The sequence below is a fragment of the Pseudorasbora parva genome, chromosome 15, assembly GCF_024679245.1.
Source record: "Pseudorasbora parva isolate DD20220531a chromosome 15, ASM2467924v1, whole genome shotgun sequence".
Lineage (NCBI taxonomy): Eukaryota > Metazoa > Chordata > Actinopteri > Cypriniformes > Gobionidae > Pseudorasbora > Pseudorasbora parva.
The window spans coordinates 3345165-3363284 of NC_090186.1; the positions used below are offsets into that span (position 1 = coordinate 3345165).

Genomic DNA, 18120 nt, shown 5'->3' on the forward strand with positions numbered 1-18120 from the left:
CCCTCGGGGTGACCGTCTTTTTCTGGCTAACAGGACCTCACTGTGAGTGTATTGGGCAATCGGGGAGCTGTCCATGTCTCTCCCATAGGTGGATCTCGAAACGAGATGATGAAAGAGAACAATAGGTTACTATCGTAACCCCGGTTCTCTGAAACATCGAGTGGAGAGATCCACCAGCGTTGCCCCGCTTACCGCACGAGAAGCGAATATACTTACTGATGTACAGTAGCGTATGCAGCCCATATATGCCCGCTGGTAAGGGGTGGGGCCTTACTGGGCATTGGCTGCGCGCTCCTGCCTGTCTTGTCAGACTTGGTGCAATTGGATGCTTCTGCAGAGGTCAGGTACGGATGCCCTTCCCATAGGTGGATCTCTCCACTCGATGTTTCAGAGAACCGGGGTTACGATAGTAACCTATTGTTTTTATTCCCTTTCTGGACATGGACAGTATAGTGTGCATACACTTGCATACATTGACATGCAAAGTTGATGTATATTTACATATTATTATTGCTCGAACGAAAGCGATCAAGAGAAATTGATTCCTTATGATATAATCCTGTGTATGGATGTGCTCTGATACATTGTTCTCATGTGTTTGGTAGCCCTGGATAAATGTGAGGACAGGAGAGATGGAGGCTTTAAGCAGTCCTGGAGGTGTTCTCTCTCAGATGATAGTGAAGACGACAGCAGACATGAGTAAGGTCATTCAGCACAGAGCAGCTTACAGCCCACTCAAGCATCTCTGCATGAACCCTTCCTGCACGCTTAAAGCTGCTTTCAGCCAAACGATATTACTGCGATACTCAGAGAAACATCAAGGTCAAAGAGAAGAGAGAAAACGTTCTTGTTTTGGTTACTGTATGCTGTCATTGTATGGAAAAAAGCAGGCTGGTTTAGCTCTCAAAAATGTGATGACACCAGCATTTCCCACTAGGGCTGTCAACGAATATTCTAAATTTGAATATATATTCGAAGGTGAAAATTAATTTAAAAAAACGCGGTAGTAGAGGCGTAGCTGTCTGCTTTGTGAGTGAGCGCGTGCTCTGTCAGGGACAGGTCACAGGAGTCACTGCTGAAAGTTGACGTGTCTTGCAGTGAAGATGGCAGAAAGTGCAGAACCCAACTCGACCGCGGCAGAGAAAACAATTTTAACTCCAAAATCTAAAAAGCCATGTCTGGAAGTACTTTGGATTTTGGTCGGTAGGAGGCAAAATTGTTGAGCCGTGAGATAAAGTTGTATGTAAGCTATGTAAGGTACAGTTAGCATTAGGGCTGGGCGATATGGCCAAAATTTCATATCCCGATATAGCTCATTTGATATCCCGATAACGATATAGCAATTTTTCTGTTAATTCAGTTTATGAAGAGTCTATACAAAATTGCAATGTGGAAATGCAGTTTGAAATGATATACAAAACAAATAAAGGTAGTATGGACTACATTTTGATTTTATTTAGAACCTTTTTTTCAAGCAAGACTGTTGGTAAAGTTAACACATGCCTGCCATTAAAATATTTCAATATATGGCTATATAGTGTGCCACGCGAAAAAGCCCGTTGCAGCGTCTGTGTCTGAAGTTTGTTTTGAGCGCTAATGCCCCCACTCTGGCATAATTACTCTGAGAATTACCCTGGTCTGAACCGCGTCTACCACCGTCTTCCTCCATGTTTATTTATGTATTGCAGCGTCCATGGGCATGCCGTGAGGTGCATCTTGACGTGAAATTCTGCCGTAAACCCCTTATCGTGGCGTAAGCGATAGAGCCTTATATAAAACGATAGACATTTTCTGTCATCCAGACGATATATTTCGTCATATCGCCCAGCCCTAGTTAGCATACCATGCCTCATTTTATTTAACGTTAAACAGAAACACTAAAGCGAAGGCTATTCTACTGACTGAAGAGATATTGTATGAATAAAGGATAAATGCACTGCTTCCACTGGTGTGATTATTCACCGTTGCATGTCAAGGAAAAGTTCCATGTTTAGCACAGCACAGCTCGCTCGAGCGTTCAATATGCTGTAAGATTTACATTAATATTAATAATATTTGTTTCAATCACTGAATGAAGCCTGCTATAGTTGGGACGAGGCGACCTTAAATTGCTTACACAAAACTCTTGATCAGCCCTCAAAGTTTGTTAATTTAAACCGTTATGCGCGGAGAGCGCGAGAGAGAGTGAGGTCTGGGTCTTGGCCATTACTTAATTTACTTGTTTTTGTGTAGGTAATACACTGTCAAATATGTTTAAACTTAAAGGGGTACTTCAGCGCTGGGAAGATGAATCTGTATTTAAACTGGGTCATCAATGCAGTAGAAATGTGAAATTATTTTTGAATTTGGTGTCTTCTAGACTGAGAAAAGACAGAAAATCTATTTTTGTCCCATGGGGATGAAAGACTACAATTCCCAGAATGCTTCGCTGACCTGTGAGGCCATTCCCAACGCCACCAACTTCATTACTGTGACTGAGTTAGAGAAGACACTACAATTAAAAACTGAACGTGTCTGTTCAATATAATGAGTGAGTCACCGCGCGAGTCTCACAGCACTGAGCACTAACTGCAGGAGTGATGAGAGCTGAGGTAATCGCGACTACACTCGCGGCATACATTCACAACGCGAGTTCAGTCTGGCGCGTTTCAGTTCATGCCTTTGCAAGCTTAACTTTCATAGAAATTAATTTGAGAAGTTAAAAGACTTACATTGCTCACCATAGCTCCGTTTAAATGAGTGCCTGCCAGCTGAGCTCTCCCTGCAAGCTGAGTGTAATCTCCCATCCCCCACGCGTGAGTTCAAAACATGCGGAAATGGCTCCCTCTGCTGGCTGTAGTCTTTAGCCTTTGGGCAAGCATTCCTCCTATGATGCAAAAATCGTCAATTTGCATCATAGGAGGAATTTTTCCAGAAATAAAATGCATAAATCTCTTGTCTCAGGGGGATATGAGGGGGGAAAGCACAATCATTTGAATATACTCCAGGGTTTCTACTGATACAAAGCCATATGCTAATCGCTGAAGTAACCCTTTAAATAGACTACCTATACAAGTAGTTATTTCTCTTTGTATTATTTGTCCTGTTATTGACTTAATGCACGTCATTAACCAAATGCGCAACCAGATGTTCGAATAGTTTGAATATTCGTGTTTATTTTAGAGGGAATATTTTCAAACGTTATTTTTGAGCAATTTTGACAGCCCTATTTCCCACCAGCATTTTGTGCTAGTTGAATGGATTCTTAACAACCTCTGATTGGCTGTTATGTTCATGCGCTCAACAGAAATATCTGTAATTGGGGAAAGTGATCAATGCTTCAAAAACACGTTTTAAATAGACATTTTAGACACTCTTCACCAAGATCTTACGCAGATATACCTAGGAGTGTTTGAAAGCAGGTGTTTTTGGCAGATATATTAGAGATCTGCTGAGATACACATGCTTTCAAACACTCCCTGGTAGTCACATTTTTTATGTTTCAGTACTGACTTGATACCGAAGTCTGTACTTTTGAAGACTATATGTGATGCCAGAGTTGGGTTTGTGTGAAAGTGATTTTATGAAGTTGGGTGTGCATCAGCGAACGTGCTAGATCTCCAAACCAGAAATGGTAGATTCATCCCCAGACACCGGATCCTGTCAGAAGTCATCCATTTTGTCTGGTGTCCAAAACTTAAATCAACAGCAAGTCTTGTTTTCTGCACAAAATGAGTGTTTTGTGTCTTACCCAGAACTGTATTACAGTCTGCTATCAGCCAAGATGTTGACTGAGAAGCCAAGAGTTCAAGCATGATGAGACAAAGTAATTATAATACAAAAAAGGAGGGTTATCTATTGAATAATCTTAGTTGCTTGTATTTCTGTTGTTTGGACAAAGTCTGAGCACTGAAACAAGTGTTGTTATACCAGTCTGCTTTACAACAACATCCCTTAAAGCCTTGAAATATTCCCCTTATCTCTTATTCTTGAAGACAAGCATTCCACATTCCATGGGTTGTCTTTTTAAACAAAATCAGGCCTAACAAAGTTTGTTTGGTGTTTGTTTCTGGAGCTTGAAACTGCTTGAAGATTTCCATGCCACACCCACCTTTTACATGATTGCCATGGACCAATGGGCGTGCGACGAACTGTGTTTTGGCATGATTTAGTGTGACATAAACCAAGTGTGAACACATCTTAAGTCTCTCTCTCTGTCTCTCTCTCATTGCCCACTAGCGCCGCCCTTGTGACCATGGAGCGATTGAGTGGCCAGCAGGAGCTTTCACCTGAGGGAATCAAGGTATTTAGTCAATCTGTCTCTTATATGCTTCATTTTCATGTATTTTCTTTCAAATATTTTTCTTAACTCTTGCCCTGCCATTGGTGGGTTTTTTCAGCTTTGTGTTTTCACTGTTGTACGATAGTGGGTGCTATTACACATCTCCTGAGCGAGTACATTATGGTCAGATCAAAACACAGGAAAAGAAGACGCAGAAACAAGCAATATCATATGTGATCATATGCATATGTAAAATAACGTGGTTATCAACTTTAAACAGCGTATACATCAAAACTGCTTAATGTTAATGAATGAAATGTCAAACCAGGACAAGCTAAAGGACTGTGGAACTTTGGGGTGTTGATGGACTCGATCTACTCCATCTCTGTGTGTGATAATCGCTCTGAATCCCATCCAGTTGTAGTCTTTGACAAAAACATGATTTTTCTCAGCCTTTTGCTTAAAATGCTGCTTTTTTAATTAAATGTACTCACAGTCAAGTGTTGATAAAAAAGAATGAATGAAGCATCTATTCTTTCTTTTGATATATTGCATGTTCAGATATTGATAAAATATTTGGAGGGCCATGACATTTGTGTGAAAATTACATAAAATGCTGATGGTGACTGGCAACTTCTCTCTTTTTTTAATTGCTGGTGAGGAAAGAGTTAATCTTGATGTTTTGGTGAAAATGTACTTCATACCTATTTAAGTGGCATGGTACAAGGGCTGCTTTGTTGTATTAATTTTTACAGTTTACTTAATATTTTTAGATAATATTAAATGTAATGTATAATGTGCATAAAGTAATTAAAGATGTTACTTTTCATGTAAATATTATAATTATAGTATACTATTAAGACTGTCTTTAACAATTATTTTGATGATTAATCAAGATATTTTTCCGGTCATAAAAATAGACCTAAACAAATAATAGCCCTATAATGACTTGACTCTTACCCAGGCAGACGGGAACTTTTTTGTCATTTTCACAAAAATGTCATGACCCATCGAATATTTTGTTGTATGAATATCTGAACATGCAATATATCAAATGAAATAATAGAGCCTCTGCTTTTAAACACATTTTTTATTTAATTTTTACTTATCTTTTTTTATCAACACTAGAATGTGGCCAAGTTTCATAAAAAAAAGCAACATTTTGAGTAAAAAGCTGAGAGAAATACTGTTTTGTCAAAGACTACATCCGGATGGGATTCAGAGCAATGATCAAACACAGATGGAGGAGATCGAGTCCATCAACACCCCTAATGCTTCACAGTCCTGTAGCTCATCCTTGGGCAATTCTGTAACATTAGGCAGTTTTGATTTATATGCTGTTTAATGTTTGATGATCAAATTTTTTTCATATGCATATGCTTATATCAGTTTGCTTGTTTCTGCTTCTTCTTTTCCTATGTTTTGACCTGGAGATTCTGTACTTGTTTAGATGTGCAATAGCCACCCCCCCATCCCCCAGTGTTTAACAGTAAAAACCCGGAAAGCGCTGTAAAAGCTTGTCAATGGCAGGGAAACGGTTTGTATGTATGTGTGTATATATGTATATATATATATATATATATATATATATATATATATATATACACCAGGGTTTCCGTTGTCCGGTAATTACCGGACATTGGCCGGGAAAAAAAATTAAATGTCCGACAAAATGAAATCTTTTCGGTCAAATTGTCAGGTTAAAACTGCCTCTTATCGATACCATAAGCCTGCGACGTGATGCCCTCGCTGTCATGACAGCGCTCCGTGGCTATGGAGGATTGCAATTCTCCACAGCCTGCGAAGTCCTCATATGTGATTTCCACGAAATGTATCCAGAGTGGACCGAGTTCGCCAAGATAGCCTGTGTAATCCCTGTCTCGAGTGTTCCTGCAGAGAGGGGGTTCTCGCTGCAGAATCGGATAAAGACGAAGCAGCGAAGTTGCCTTGCTGAGAACAAGGTTTCGCGGCTTGTGACTCTGGGAACTTTTGATTTTAAGTCGGCAGCTGCACAATTATTCAGCACTACAAAAAAGCGTAAAAAGTAGCCAAAATGACACGAAACAATGTTATAGGCCTAGTCATTTGTTTGTTAATTTGACAAGGAGTCATTTCACACGGTGGCCAATTTAAATGTTACCAACTAAATGATACATACTGAGTTTATAATTAAATTTATTAATTGCGTTTAATTATTGCATCTAAACACAATAGTGTTGTGCCAAGATTTTTCACGTGAATAAAGGCAAATAGATTTGCACACTTTGCTTATAATCACTGGTCTAGTCTGTTAAACTTGTCAGAAGTTTTCGTTTCTAATATGCCCTCGTAGCCTATTTTTTCTCTCATCAAAACCGAATACCATCAGTGGTTGTACATCAAGAGCAGGGACAGTTTTTGTGCATTTTGTTTCGTGATCTGACCGGAACAAACAGAAAGTCTCTGCAACGGCGTTAAGCGTTAGATTAAAGCGCTCGTCTGTGTGAAGACTGCACGAGCCGCGAGAGAAATCTGCTCCACTGATAACAGCGGCAACGAGCGCCAGATCGCCTCTTATTTAACAAACGAATGAAATTATACTCTTCTAGTTAACCAGAGATGTTTTGTTTGTATTACTTAGGTTCATCCGTGAAGCAAGATGTTTTAAAAAAAGTGGTTGGGACACGTCCCACCTGTCCCACCCGCAAATTACGCCTATGAGTTTAAAAAAAATGGTTGATTGACGCCAATCGGACGTTCATGTTTTTTTTTTTTTAGTCTATTTGAAAGTTAGGCTAATAAACATGTTGCATATACGGCCTGATTAGGCTATGTAACTTTTTTAAGTTACATAAACTGCTTTCAGGAGTTTTTGACCGGCATATCATCAAAATGTCCGGAAAACGAAACCTCTGCCGGTCACTTTGACCGGCACCATTTTTTTCTAGCGGAAACTCTGATATATATATATATATATACATGAGGCAATAATATTTTGTTCAAGTAAAGGATCAAAAGCTAGTTACATGGTTTTATATAACAACAGTGTTAAAATATGTAACATTTAGTATTAATAATTGAAACCATCATCTTGTGTACATGATATATCTTATGTATGTATTCTAACAAATGCGTGCAGAGGAACTACAGCCTGGTGTTGTTACGCTTTACAGCAGATCACATCTTTGCTTATTTTTGGCCAAACAACATTTAATTAATTCCACTTAATGTTGATTCTGGAGTAGAAAAGGACCCTCCCCAAACTGTTGCAACAAAGTTTCTCATACACATTTTTCTAGAACGTCATTGCGTGACGTAATAGTCCTTCCAGAATTAACTGGAATAAACACACTTAATTAGCAATGCATTATACTTTTGTCCATATAGTGTAATTGTGATCAGATGTTAATGATCTCATGTTGGATGGTTGTTAGGACTGGTCTGCAGGTATGTTAAACTTTGACCTTATAACCTGAGTGCTCTGTGTTTTTGGCAGACTCCCTCCATGAAGCGCTTCAGTGCTAATGGGTCCGTGGAGACTCACGAACGACGTCCAAATCAATTAAGACCACTCAACAGAACTGGCAAGCTGAGGTATTGTAAATGTGGGAATATGGGTGAAAATTAAAATATATTAAAGTATTTTTAAAATATAATTATTTTAGCTTAAATTGTTATTAATGGGTTAGTTCACCCAAAAATCATCATTTCTCATGTGGTTGGCCAGCCATCAGACCTCCGTTCATCTTCACACACAGATGAAGATATTAGTGTTGAAATCCGATGGCTCAGAAAGGCCTTCATTGACACCAATGTCATTTCCTCTCTCAGGACCCATAAAGGCACTAAAGACGTCGTTACAAAGCCCATCTCACTACAGCGGCTCTACAATCATTTATGAAGACACGAGAATAGTTTTTGTGTGCAAAAAAACTAAATAACGGCTTATATAGTGATGGGCCGATTTCAAAACAAATATTCGAACCGTTATGAATCAGTGAATCGATTCGTGTCAAACTGCTGAAATCATGTGACTTTGGCGATCCGAATCATGAATCAATACGCTGATTCATAACGGTTTGAAACTTTGATTTGAAATCGGCCCATCACTATATAAGTTATTTTGTTTTTGTCAGGCTACATAAAGGCACTAAAGACGTCGTTACAAAGCCCATCTCACTACAGCGGCTCTACAATCATTTATGAAGCCACGAGAATAGTTTTTGTGCGCAAAACCCCCCCGAAAAAACGGCTTATATAGTGATGGCTGATTTCAAACACTGCTTTGTGAAGTTCATGATTCATGATTCGGATTGCGTGTCAAACTGCTGAAATCACGTGACTTTGGTGACCCGAATCGATTCACTGATTCATAACTGTTTGAAAAATCGGTTTTGAAATCGGCCCATCACTATATGTTGTTATTTAGTTTTTTTGCGCACAAAAACTATTCTCGTGTCTTCATAAAATGATTGTAGAGCCGCTGTAGTGAGATGGGCTTTGTAACGACGTCTTTAGTGCCTTTATGGGTCTTGAGAGAGGAAATGACATTGGTGTCAATGAAGGCCTTTCTGAGCCATCGGATTTCAACACTAATATCTTCATCTGTGTCTGAAGATGAACGGAGGTCTGACGGCTGGCCAACCACAGGAGGAATTAATGACAGAATTTTAATTTCTGGGTGAACTAACCCTTTAATTCCAGTACATTGCTCTGTTCTCCAAAAAAAAAATTTATAGCAGTATTCTCTAAATCAGATATTTGTACTCATCCCCTTTGTTGTTGTTCATGGTCTCTCAGTGAAGCAGCTCATTCAGTGAGTGTCCCGAATCGAACCAGCTATCTGATAATGAGCCCGGCACCATCCCAAGGAGTTATGGTTCAGGGGCGGCTCTTCCAGCACACACAGTTCTCTCCTTCGAGCAGAAAGCTGGAGCAAAGGTATGGCACTGAACCAACTGACTACAGAATAACAGGTGACCGATGTTTGACATCAAGTCGGTCATAATGTGCTCTATTAGAAACATGAGCGTTGGGAGGAATGCTGCCTTGACTTTGTTAGTAATCTGTTTTCAGGTGCGAAGGTAAAACTATGAGACATAAGCCTCTGTGTTTTGTCTGTAGTTTGGGTCAAATAAGGTACATTCACATTCTTGGCTGCACACTTTATCTGTCTCTCCCTCAAGTTTGAACCCAGAATATCAGATATGTGACGTTTCTGTAAAAGGACTGCCAAAATGGCTGAAAAGCTACATTCGAATTTCTTTCTTCAATATTAGCCAAATCCAAATTATAGTCGAATTCTAAAAGGCAATACTTAAAGGGTTAGTTCACTCAAAAATGAAATGTCTGTCATTAACTCCTCGCCCTAATGTCGTTCCACACCCGTAAGACCTCCGTTCATCTTCACACACAGTTTAAGATATTTTATATTTAGTCTGAGAGCGTATGCAAGTGTATGCACACTATACTGTCCATGTCCAGAAAGGGAATAAAAACATCATCACAGTAGTCCATATGAGACATCAGTGGGTTAATTAGAGTCTCTTGAAGCATCCAAAATACATTTGGGTCCAAAAATAACAAAAACTACGACTTTATTCAGCATTGGCTTCTCTTCCGGGTTCCTCAAAAAAAGATTCAAACTGTTCATGATTCAGTGAATCGATCAATCATTCGGGTCGCCAATGTCACGTGATTTCAGCAGTTTGACGCGCGATCCGAATCATTGATCTAGGGATGTTAACCGGTGACCGCTTGACCGACGGTTGACCATATCAACGTTTATCCGATCAAAGTTGTCGGTTAAAAAAAAAAAAGATCTCTAAATTAGGCTATTATAGACAGTGGACTAAACGCTACTACAGTTAGCCGTCTCATTCCAAAATATTTTTGTGTGAAGTGAACAAATCACTCACACTCAATTTTTTATGACTCGCCTGTTTGTACTTAATAAACCAATAAAAACATTTGGCGCAAGGTCACAGCGTTTGGGTTTGTGCGGTCACAAGGTTTGCAAAAAGTAAACAGGCTAAAACACTCGAGGTTAGAGTAGGGGCAGACGACAGTATGAAGCGTCATTCCGCATAAGATGGGCTTACATTTGGAAATATATTACATCTACATTTCAGTGGTAACACATAAGGTGTTGATCATCTTTCTTTATTATTGTTAGCACTACCACGAACTAAAGCGCCGTCTCTTCGGAGCTGTCATTTTCTCAAATGAGCCGCGGCAATGTTTCAAATGAGCTTCTAACGCTAGACAAAAGCCTTTATTTTCAACGCCATCACCTTGTACCCAAACCGTTTCGAAACTAAGGAGCCATTTGTCCTCCGATTACAAACAAGCTCCTCGGCGCCGCGTTTGCGGGACTCATGTTTCGTGCTGTGGGTTTTTTTAAAAAAGTGACGTGAGTGAAAGGGTGCCGGGACATTGTGTGTGTGTGCGTGTGAGAGAGAGCGGAAGCGCGGCTCGCAGCTGTTATTTCAAATAGCGCAGCATATTTTAAACTAATCGGTTAACCGGTTTCGACCGGCTAATGAAGCTCGGTGGTCGGTCAAGAAAATGTTTAGTTTTCGCCATCCCTACATTGATCATGTTTTTATTCTCTTTCTGGACATGGACAGTATAGTGTGCATACACTTACATACGCTCTCGGACTAAATATAAAATATCTTAAACTGTGTGTGAAGATGAACAGAGGTCTTACGGGTGTGGAGCGACATTAGGGTGAGGAGTTAATGACAAATACAATTTTTGGGTGAACTAACCCTTTAAGTGGATCTGCCATATTATAGCATTTTTATGATGTCTGCCAATGTGTCTCTCCTGTAGATCTGATCTGATCCAAAGAGTTGAGCTGGAGAACATTCTTCTCACCTGTCCTGAGATTTCAGGTAAGCAGATTCAACATTTACTGACAGATTGTTAGATACAAATTTGAATTTTGAATATTCGTTTAATTTACACCAAAAAACAAAAAAAGCATGTTCGATTGCAAAAACCGTGCATTGGATTTTTTTTTGGTAGAGGCGCACGAGACATGATGACGACGTAACTGACGCAACTTGTTTATCTAGTACAGCGGTGAGGCTGTGTTGTTATTTTGAAAAAAGGCGGGAAAAAAGAGTGAGGACTCGGGAGTGCGAGAGAAAATGGGCAACCTGTTCGATGGCGTATGTATACAGTCAGACACAGCAGTGCAGAAGAAAGCTATCAAGGCGTTGGAGCATGAGATGGATACAAGCGGTAACCTCCCGCGATCTTTTGAAGCCAATACGGAAGTAACGTAAACTGCAAATCCTTAACTGGCCACTAGGGCTACAGAAGGAGCAGAATCTCATTGAGCCTCATGATAAAATTCTCAACTTTACAGCAGAAAAAAACATGTTTACAGCCTGGTACAAATTGTGGTTTTGGCCTATACGGCTAATTTTGCCCTTCATGACAACTGTGAGGGGGTGAATTTTTTTTATAACTCATTCGTTTGCATTATATAAAGCCTTAAAGTTCTGCATAATTAAGGGCGTGGTTACTTTGAGTGACAGGTGGATAGCCATTTATCCGCCGTCTATAGTCATTGTGTAACACACACTCCGCCCACATCCCGCCTCTTTGCCCATTTTCTGTTATCCGGGAGTGACGCGCGATGACTCGCTCACAAGATGGCGACGCCCAACTCGACTCTACTTTACGCTTCAGAACGGCTTATCGTAATCCTATTAGTGACGTCACGGACACTACGTCCATATTTTTGATAGATAGATAGATAGATAGATAGATAGATAGATAGATAGATAGATAGATAGATAGATAGATAGATAGATAGATAGATAGATAGATAGATAGATAGATAGATAGATAGATAGATAGATAGATAGAAATGAAAGAGAAGATATGCTACCAACCTTCTGACGAAAATCCTTTCAGTTGGTGGCAAAATCATGCAGTAATGTTATATGTGTGTCCACGTATTGCACTGCTGGCAAAGACACACTTGACCATACCTCAGCAAAGGTTGATCGTTTGGTGTTTTTAACGAACAATATGCAGATGTTTAGTGAGTGGAAATAGAGTGTTTCTGAATGTCGTTTTGCTACTTTGTGTTCACATTACGTTGTTTGTTGAAGGGTGTTTTCTCAGGTTACTGCTGCAGTTTTATGCACTTTTTTTACCCAATTTTTCTTACATCCTCATTAATGAAATTATATTTTATTTAATAACAATTGTTTAAAAAAAGTGAATGTCATTTTATTTAAATAAGATGCAATGCTTGATTTGGTTTGCATGGTTGTTGTGCTCGCTTGCGCCGTCTTGTGGGCATAGGAGACAAAACAGTACCTTTTCCCTCTAACATTACAGGGTTAGTTCACCCAAAGATGAAATTAATGTCATTAACTCCTCCCCCTAATGTCGCTCCACACCCGTAAGACCTCCGTTCATCTTCACACACAGTTTAAGATATTTTATATTTAGTCCGAGAGCGTATGCAAGGTTATGATTCAGCGTAATGATTCATGATTCGGATCGCCAATGTCATGTGGTTTCAGCAGTTTGACACGCGATCCGAATCATGAATCGATTCACTGATTCATAACCGTTTGAATCTTTATTTGAGGATTGAACACAAACGCGGAAGAGAAGCCAATGCTGAATAAAGTCGTAGTTTTTGTTATTTTTGGACCCAAATGTATTTTGGATGCTTCAAGAGACTCTAATTAACCCACTGATGTCTCATATGGACTACTGTGATGATGTTTTTATTCCCTTTCTGGACATGGACAGTATAGTGTGCATACACTTGCATACGCTCTCAGACTAAATATAAAATATCTTAAACTGTGTGTGAAGATGAACGGAGGTCTTACGGGTGTGGGACGACATTAGGGTGAGGAGCTAATGACAGACATTTTCATTTTTGGGTGAACTAACCCTTTAAGTATTGCCTTTTAGAATTCGACTATAATTTGGATTTGGCTAATATTGAAGAAAGAAATTCGAATGTAGCTTTTCAGCCATTTTAGCAGTCCCTTTACAGATAAAGGTCAATCTTCTGGTGGTACTGAAGAAAAGAGCGCATCAAAATTTGGAAAGGAGTGTTAACTGGTTACTGGAGTTATTTTATGAGCAATCAAGTAAAGTGTTAATGCTACATGCAAACTTCTTTGTTCAAATATATACATCATAAAACCATCTTTCAAACGGTGTTTTGCCTTAGTCTTTGTCTCTGTCAATCCTACAGTAATAATTTATATTTCAGAACTGCATACTTTAATCATTCATTCATGGTGTTTACATCATATCTATTAGGCTTGCTGTGATATTCGGTGTTCAGGCACAACACCGGTTACATCACTTTGCCACCGTCGTAATTTAATAGTAATAAAATCATTTAGTTCAGTTAGAGAACAGACTTGCTTTTATCGGAGACTTGAGAAGAATTGGTTTCAAAAATAAATGTAAAAGCTAGGGCTGCACGAATGAGACAAATCATAATTGTCGATTATCCCCTTAAAATTGTAATTGCGATTACTAAATATGATTATCGTAATTTACATTGAATGATGTTTGAATAGCTTTATACCATTGTCTGATGCAACTGCATGCCATATTTTTAATATAAAAATAAGAACATGGGATAGAGCATTGATATTCATGTTTTTCTGCTGTTTACTAGATTCAGGAGACATAACTATTAAGAGACGTGTCCATCAGAAACGGCGGACGATGAACAATAGTCCTGATGCTGTGGGCGCACCAGTTGAGGTGAGGCTCTACCTCTACATTTAAATGTGTGATTGGTCAAATGAGCATTTTTGTACGTTTTTCTTCATTAACCCAAATGCTAAGTTCTGTCATCAATTACCCAACCTCTTATTGTTCCAAGTCCATAAGACATGATTGCTTTCCATCCATTCGTCCGTCTGTCATTCTACCTGTCTGTCTGTCCAGCCAGTCCATCCAATCCATCCATCTATTCGTCCCGCCATCTATCATTCTACCTGTCTGTCTGTCCAGCCAGTCCATCCAATCCATCCATCTATTCGTCCCGCCATCTATCATTCTACCTGTCTTTCTGTCCAGCCAATCCCATCAATCCAATCCATCCCTATCCCATTATACATCTATCCATCCATCCATCTATCTATCTGTCCCTCCATCTATCATTCTACCTGTCTGTCTGTCTGTCCAGCCAGTCCATCCAATCCCATCCATCCATCCATCCATCTATCTGTCCCTCCATCTATCATTCTACCTGTCTGTGTCCATCCATCCATCCATCCATCCATCCCTCCATCTATCATTCTACCTGTCTGTCTGTCTAGCCAATCCATCCATCCATCCATCCATCCATCCATCATTCTACCTGTCTGTCTGTCCAGCCAGTCCATCCATCCATCCATCCATCCATCCATCCATCCATCCATCCATCCATCATTCTACCTGTCTGTCTGTCCGTCCATCCATCCATCCATCCATCCATCCATCCATCCATCCATCCATCCATCCATCCATCCATCCATCCATCCATCCATCCATCCATCTGTCCCTCCATCTATCATTTTACCTGTCTGTCTGTCCAGCCAATCCATCCATCCATCCATCCATCCATCCATCCATCCATCCATCCATCCATCCATCCATCCATCCGTCCCTCCATCTATCATTTTACCTGTCTGTCTGTCCAGCCAATCCATCCATCCATCCATCCATCCATCCATCCATCCATCCATCCATCTGTCCCTCCATCTATCATTCTACCTGTCTGTCTGTCCAACCAGTCCATGTCTCATTGGTCTCATTTGTAACTGAATTGCTTCTCATTAAATATCAAACATTGAGACAAAGCACTCACCAAAAATATGAAGAAGTCGGATTAATGGTTTGTGTTCAATTTATTCTTATCAATACAATTGTGATCAATTGTGTTTTTTTTTTTTTGTGTTGTTTTTTCATTTGATAATGCTAAAATCTCTCTCTTTGGAATTTTTCAAATGAGAACAAACATTAGCGAAATATTTAACTGTTATTATGAAGCCCTAATATAGAGCACATAAAATATAATATTTTAAACATGCTTGCTTAACGCGTGAGAACCAATGAGGTTCATTCCTGCAATCAGGCATGGTTGAGCTTTTGTTTACCGCTTTTGATGTGCTCCATGTATGTGTTCATCAATTATTGTGTGTGTAAACAAAAGCCTAAATTAAGTCTGTCGGTCTGTTCATCCTATAAAATGGGCGTGTCTCCTCAGAAGACATGGATTAAACCACTCCATCCATATGGATTATTTTTATGATCTATTTTTGAATGTTGAACACATTTTTGGGTGAACAAACACTTTAAAGGGTTAGTTCACCCAGAAATTAAAATTCAGTCATTAATTCCTCCTGTGGTTGGACAGCCGTCAGACCTCCGTTCATCTTCACACACAGATGAAGATATTAGTGTTGAAATGCGATGGCTCAGAAAGGCCTTCATTGACACCAATGTCATTTCCTCTCTCAAGACCCATAAAGGCACTAAAGACGTCGTTACAAAGCCCATCTCACTACAGCGGCTCTACAATCATTTTATGAAGACGAGAAGAGTTTTTGTGCGCAAAAAAGCTAAATAACGACTTATATAGTGATGGGCCGATTTCAAAACACAGATTCGAACTGTTATGAATCAGTGAATCGACTCCTGATTCGGATCGCGTGTCAAACTGCTGAAATCACGTGACTTTGGTGATCCGAATCATGAATCGATTCACTGATTCATAACCGTTGAATCTTTGTTTTGAAATCAGTCATCGCTATATAAGTCGTTATTTAGTTTTTTTTGCACACTTCATAAAATGATTGTAGAGCCGCTGTAGTGAGATGGGCTTTGTAACGACGTCTTTAGTGCCTTTATGGGTCTTGAGAGAGGAAATGACATTGGTGTCAATGAAGGCCTTTCTGAGCCATCGGATTTCAACACTAATATCTTCATCTGTGTGTGAAGATGAACGGAGGTCTGGCGGGTGTCCAACGTGAGGAATTAATGACAGACTTTTCATTTTTGGTTGAACTAACCCTTTAAGTGTGTAATGTTATAAAGATGTCTGAGTATGGACCTTCTCACACCCAGCAGCCCCTTCAGCCTGATGATTACCTCACAGTTTGTGGTAAATGTGGCCAGCCAAGTGAGGACCATGTGAAATGTGACAGCTGTGGATTTATCCTTCCTGCTGAGACTCTGCCCCTTTCTACTGTTGCTTCAACACTGCCGCCCCGCCCCTCCATTCGCTCGCAGCCGCCCGGCCTTCAGATCAGCAGGAGCTTTTATGAGCCCACCTCTGGAGGATGCTCTCAACAGCTAGACCTTATAATAAACCCATCGGTGCGGATCACCCACGGAAATATGCTCCTCCCGCACAATGGAAGAGTCACAACTTCTGGAAGCTCGGTGTGTAATGGACACAAGCAAGCCGGAGGCAAGAAACAGCAGCTCACCAAACCATGCGAATTAAACGACCCTAGTAAGTGCACTACACTTCAAACTCTTAAAGAGTTAGTTCACCCAAAAATGAAAATGATTTCATTAATTCCTCACCGTCATGTCGTTGGACACCCGTAAGACCTTCGTTCATCTTCAGAACACAAATGAAGATATTTTAGTGTAAAGCTGAGAAAGGCTTCAGAAAGGCCTCCATTGGCATTCAGTACATTCCCACTCACAAGACCCATAAAGGCCCTAAACACATCGACACAAAGTCCATCTCACTACAGTGGATGTACAATTATATTACGAAGCAACGAGAATAGTTATTGTGCGCAAACAACAAACAAAATAATGACTTTATCCGCCAAGTTATTGTCTTCCGTGTAGGTCTTGGACGTGAGCTCAGGCGATAGCGGCACTTCTCAAGTTCACATCAGTAACTTGGTGGATAAAGTTATTTTTATTTTTTTGCGCACAATAACTATTCTCGTCACATTATAAAATGATTGTACAGCCGCTGTAGTGAGATGGGCTTTGTGTCGATGTGTTTAGGGCCTTTATGGGTCTTGTGAGTGGGAATGTACTGAATGCCAATGGAGGCCTTTCTGAAGCCTTTCTCAGCTTTACACTAAAATATCTTCATTTGTGTTCTGAAGATGAACGAAGGTGTTACGGGTGTCCAACGACATGAGGGGGAGGAATTAATTAAATAATTTTCATTTTTGGGTGAACTAACCTTTTAACATATCACATTCTCCTACAAATTATCAGTGATTTCTATTTACTATTTCCAAACCAGTAATCAGAAAAAAGTTACTTATCCAATCCAAGTCACTGTGAGTTACTATTTTAGTCATTTTCCTTAGTAAACATTTTTTAAATATATTTTTGCTTTCTTCTTGTGTCTTGGGAGTATTTTTTCAGGAAATATTTTTTAATTTCCATTTAAAATGTCAGGAGATACTTTAGCCCCGTTTCCACCAAAATTACCCGGAACAATTTGTACCAGGAACTTTTTTTACAGGAACTTTTCTCCCCCCCCAGACCTGCAGCTGTCTGCGTTTCCACCGCGATAAAGTTCCGAGAAGATTAGGCAAATTAGTCCGGTGATGTAGGACTGCACGTGACTGTTCCTCCAAGCCAGTGACGGACCAGGGCTGTCACTTTTCGATATGCATGCGAAGATGACGTGAAATATCCGTAATCGAACTATAAATAAACTATCCGGTTTTTAAAGTCCCATGTAGCGCAATTGTTTTTACTGTCGGTGCGTTTACATGGAGCACTGCAATCAGTTTAAAAGTCCAATCTGAAAGAAAATGCTCCATATAAACACCTGATCAATCGTAATAAAAATGCCCAAACTGAATGAAATTGTAATCGTTTTGAGATGGGTGGATAAACCTTTT

The 18120-nt window shown here is 39.8% G+C and overlaps 1 protein-coding gene across 3 annotated transcripts in view; it reads left to right on the top strand.

The window, feature by feature from the left end:
- The window catches only part of senp6a (SUMO specific peptidase 6a), a 76632-nt gene that overhangs the window by 22231 nt on the left and 36281 nt on the right, over positions 1-18120 (top strand). The window contains exons 2-8 of one of the 3 annotated variants that reach the window (XM_067416739.1): positions 606-699; positions 4219-4282; positions 7737-7834; positions 9041-9181; positions 11078-11139; positions 13920-14008; positions 16358-16748. In XM_067416739.1, the coding sequence (XP_067272840.1) occupies positions 606-699; positions 4219-4282; positions 7737-7834; positions 9041-9181; positions 11078-11139; positions 13920-14008; positions 16358-16748 (939 nt within the window). The remainder of the gene's footprint in view (positions 1-605; positions 700-4218; positions 4283-7736; positions 7835-9040; positions 9182-11077; positions 11140-13919; positions 14009-16357; positions 16749-18120) is intronic. The other 2 variants (XM_067416740.1, XM_067416742.1) reach the window with 2 other exon arrangements.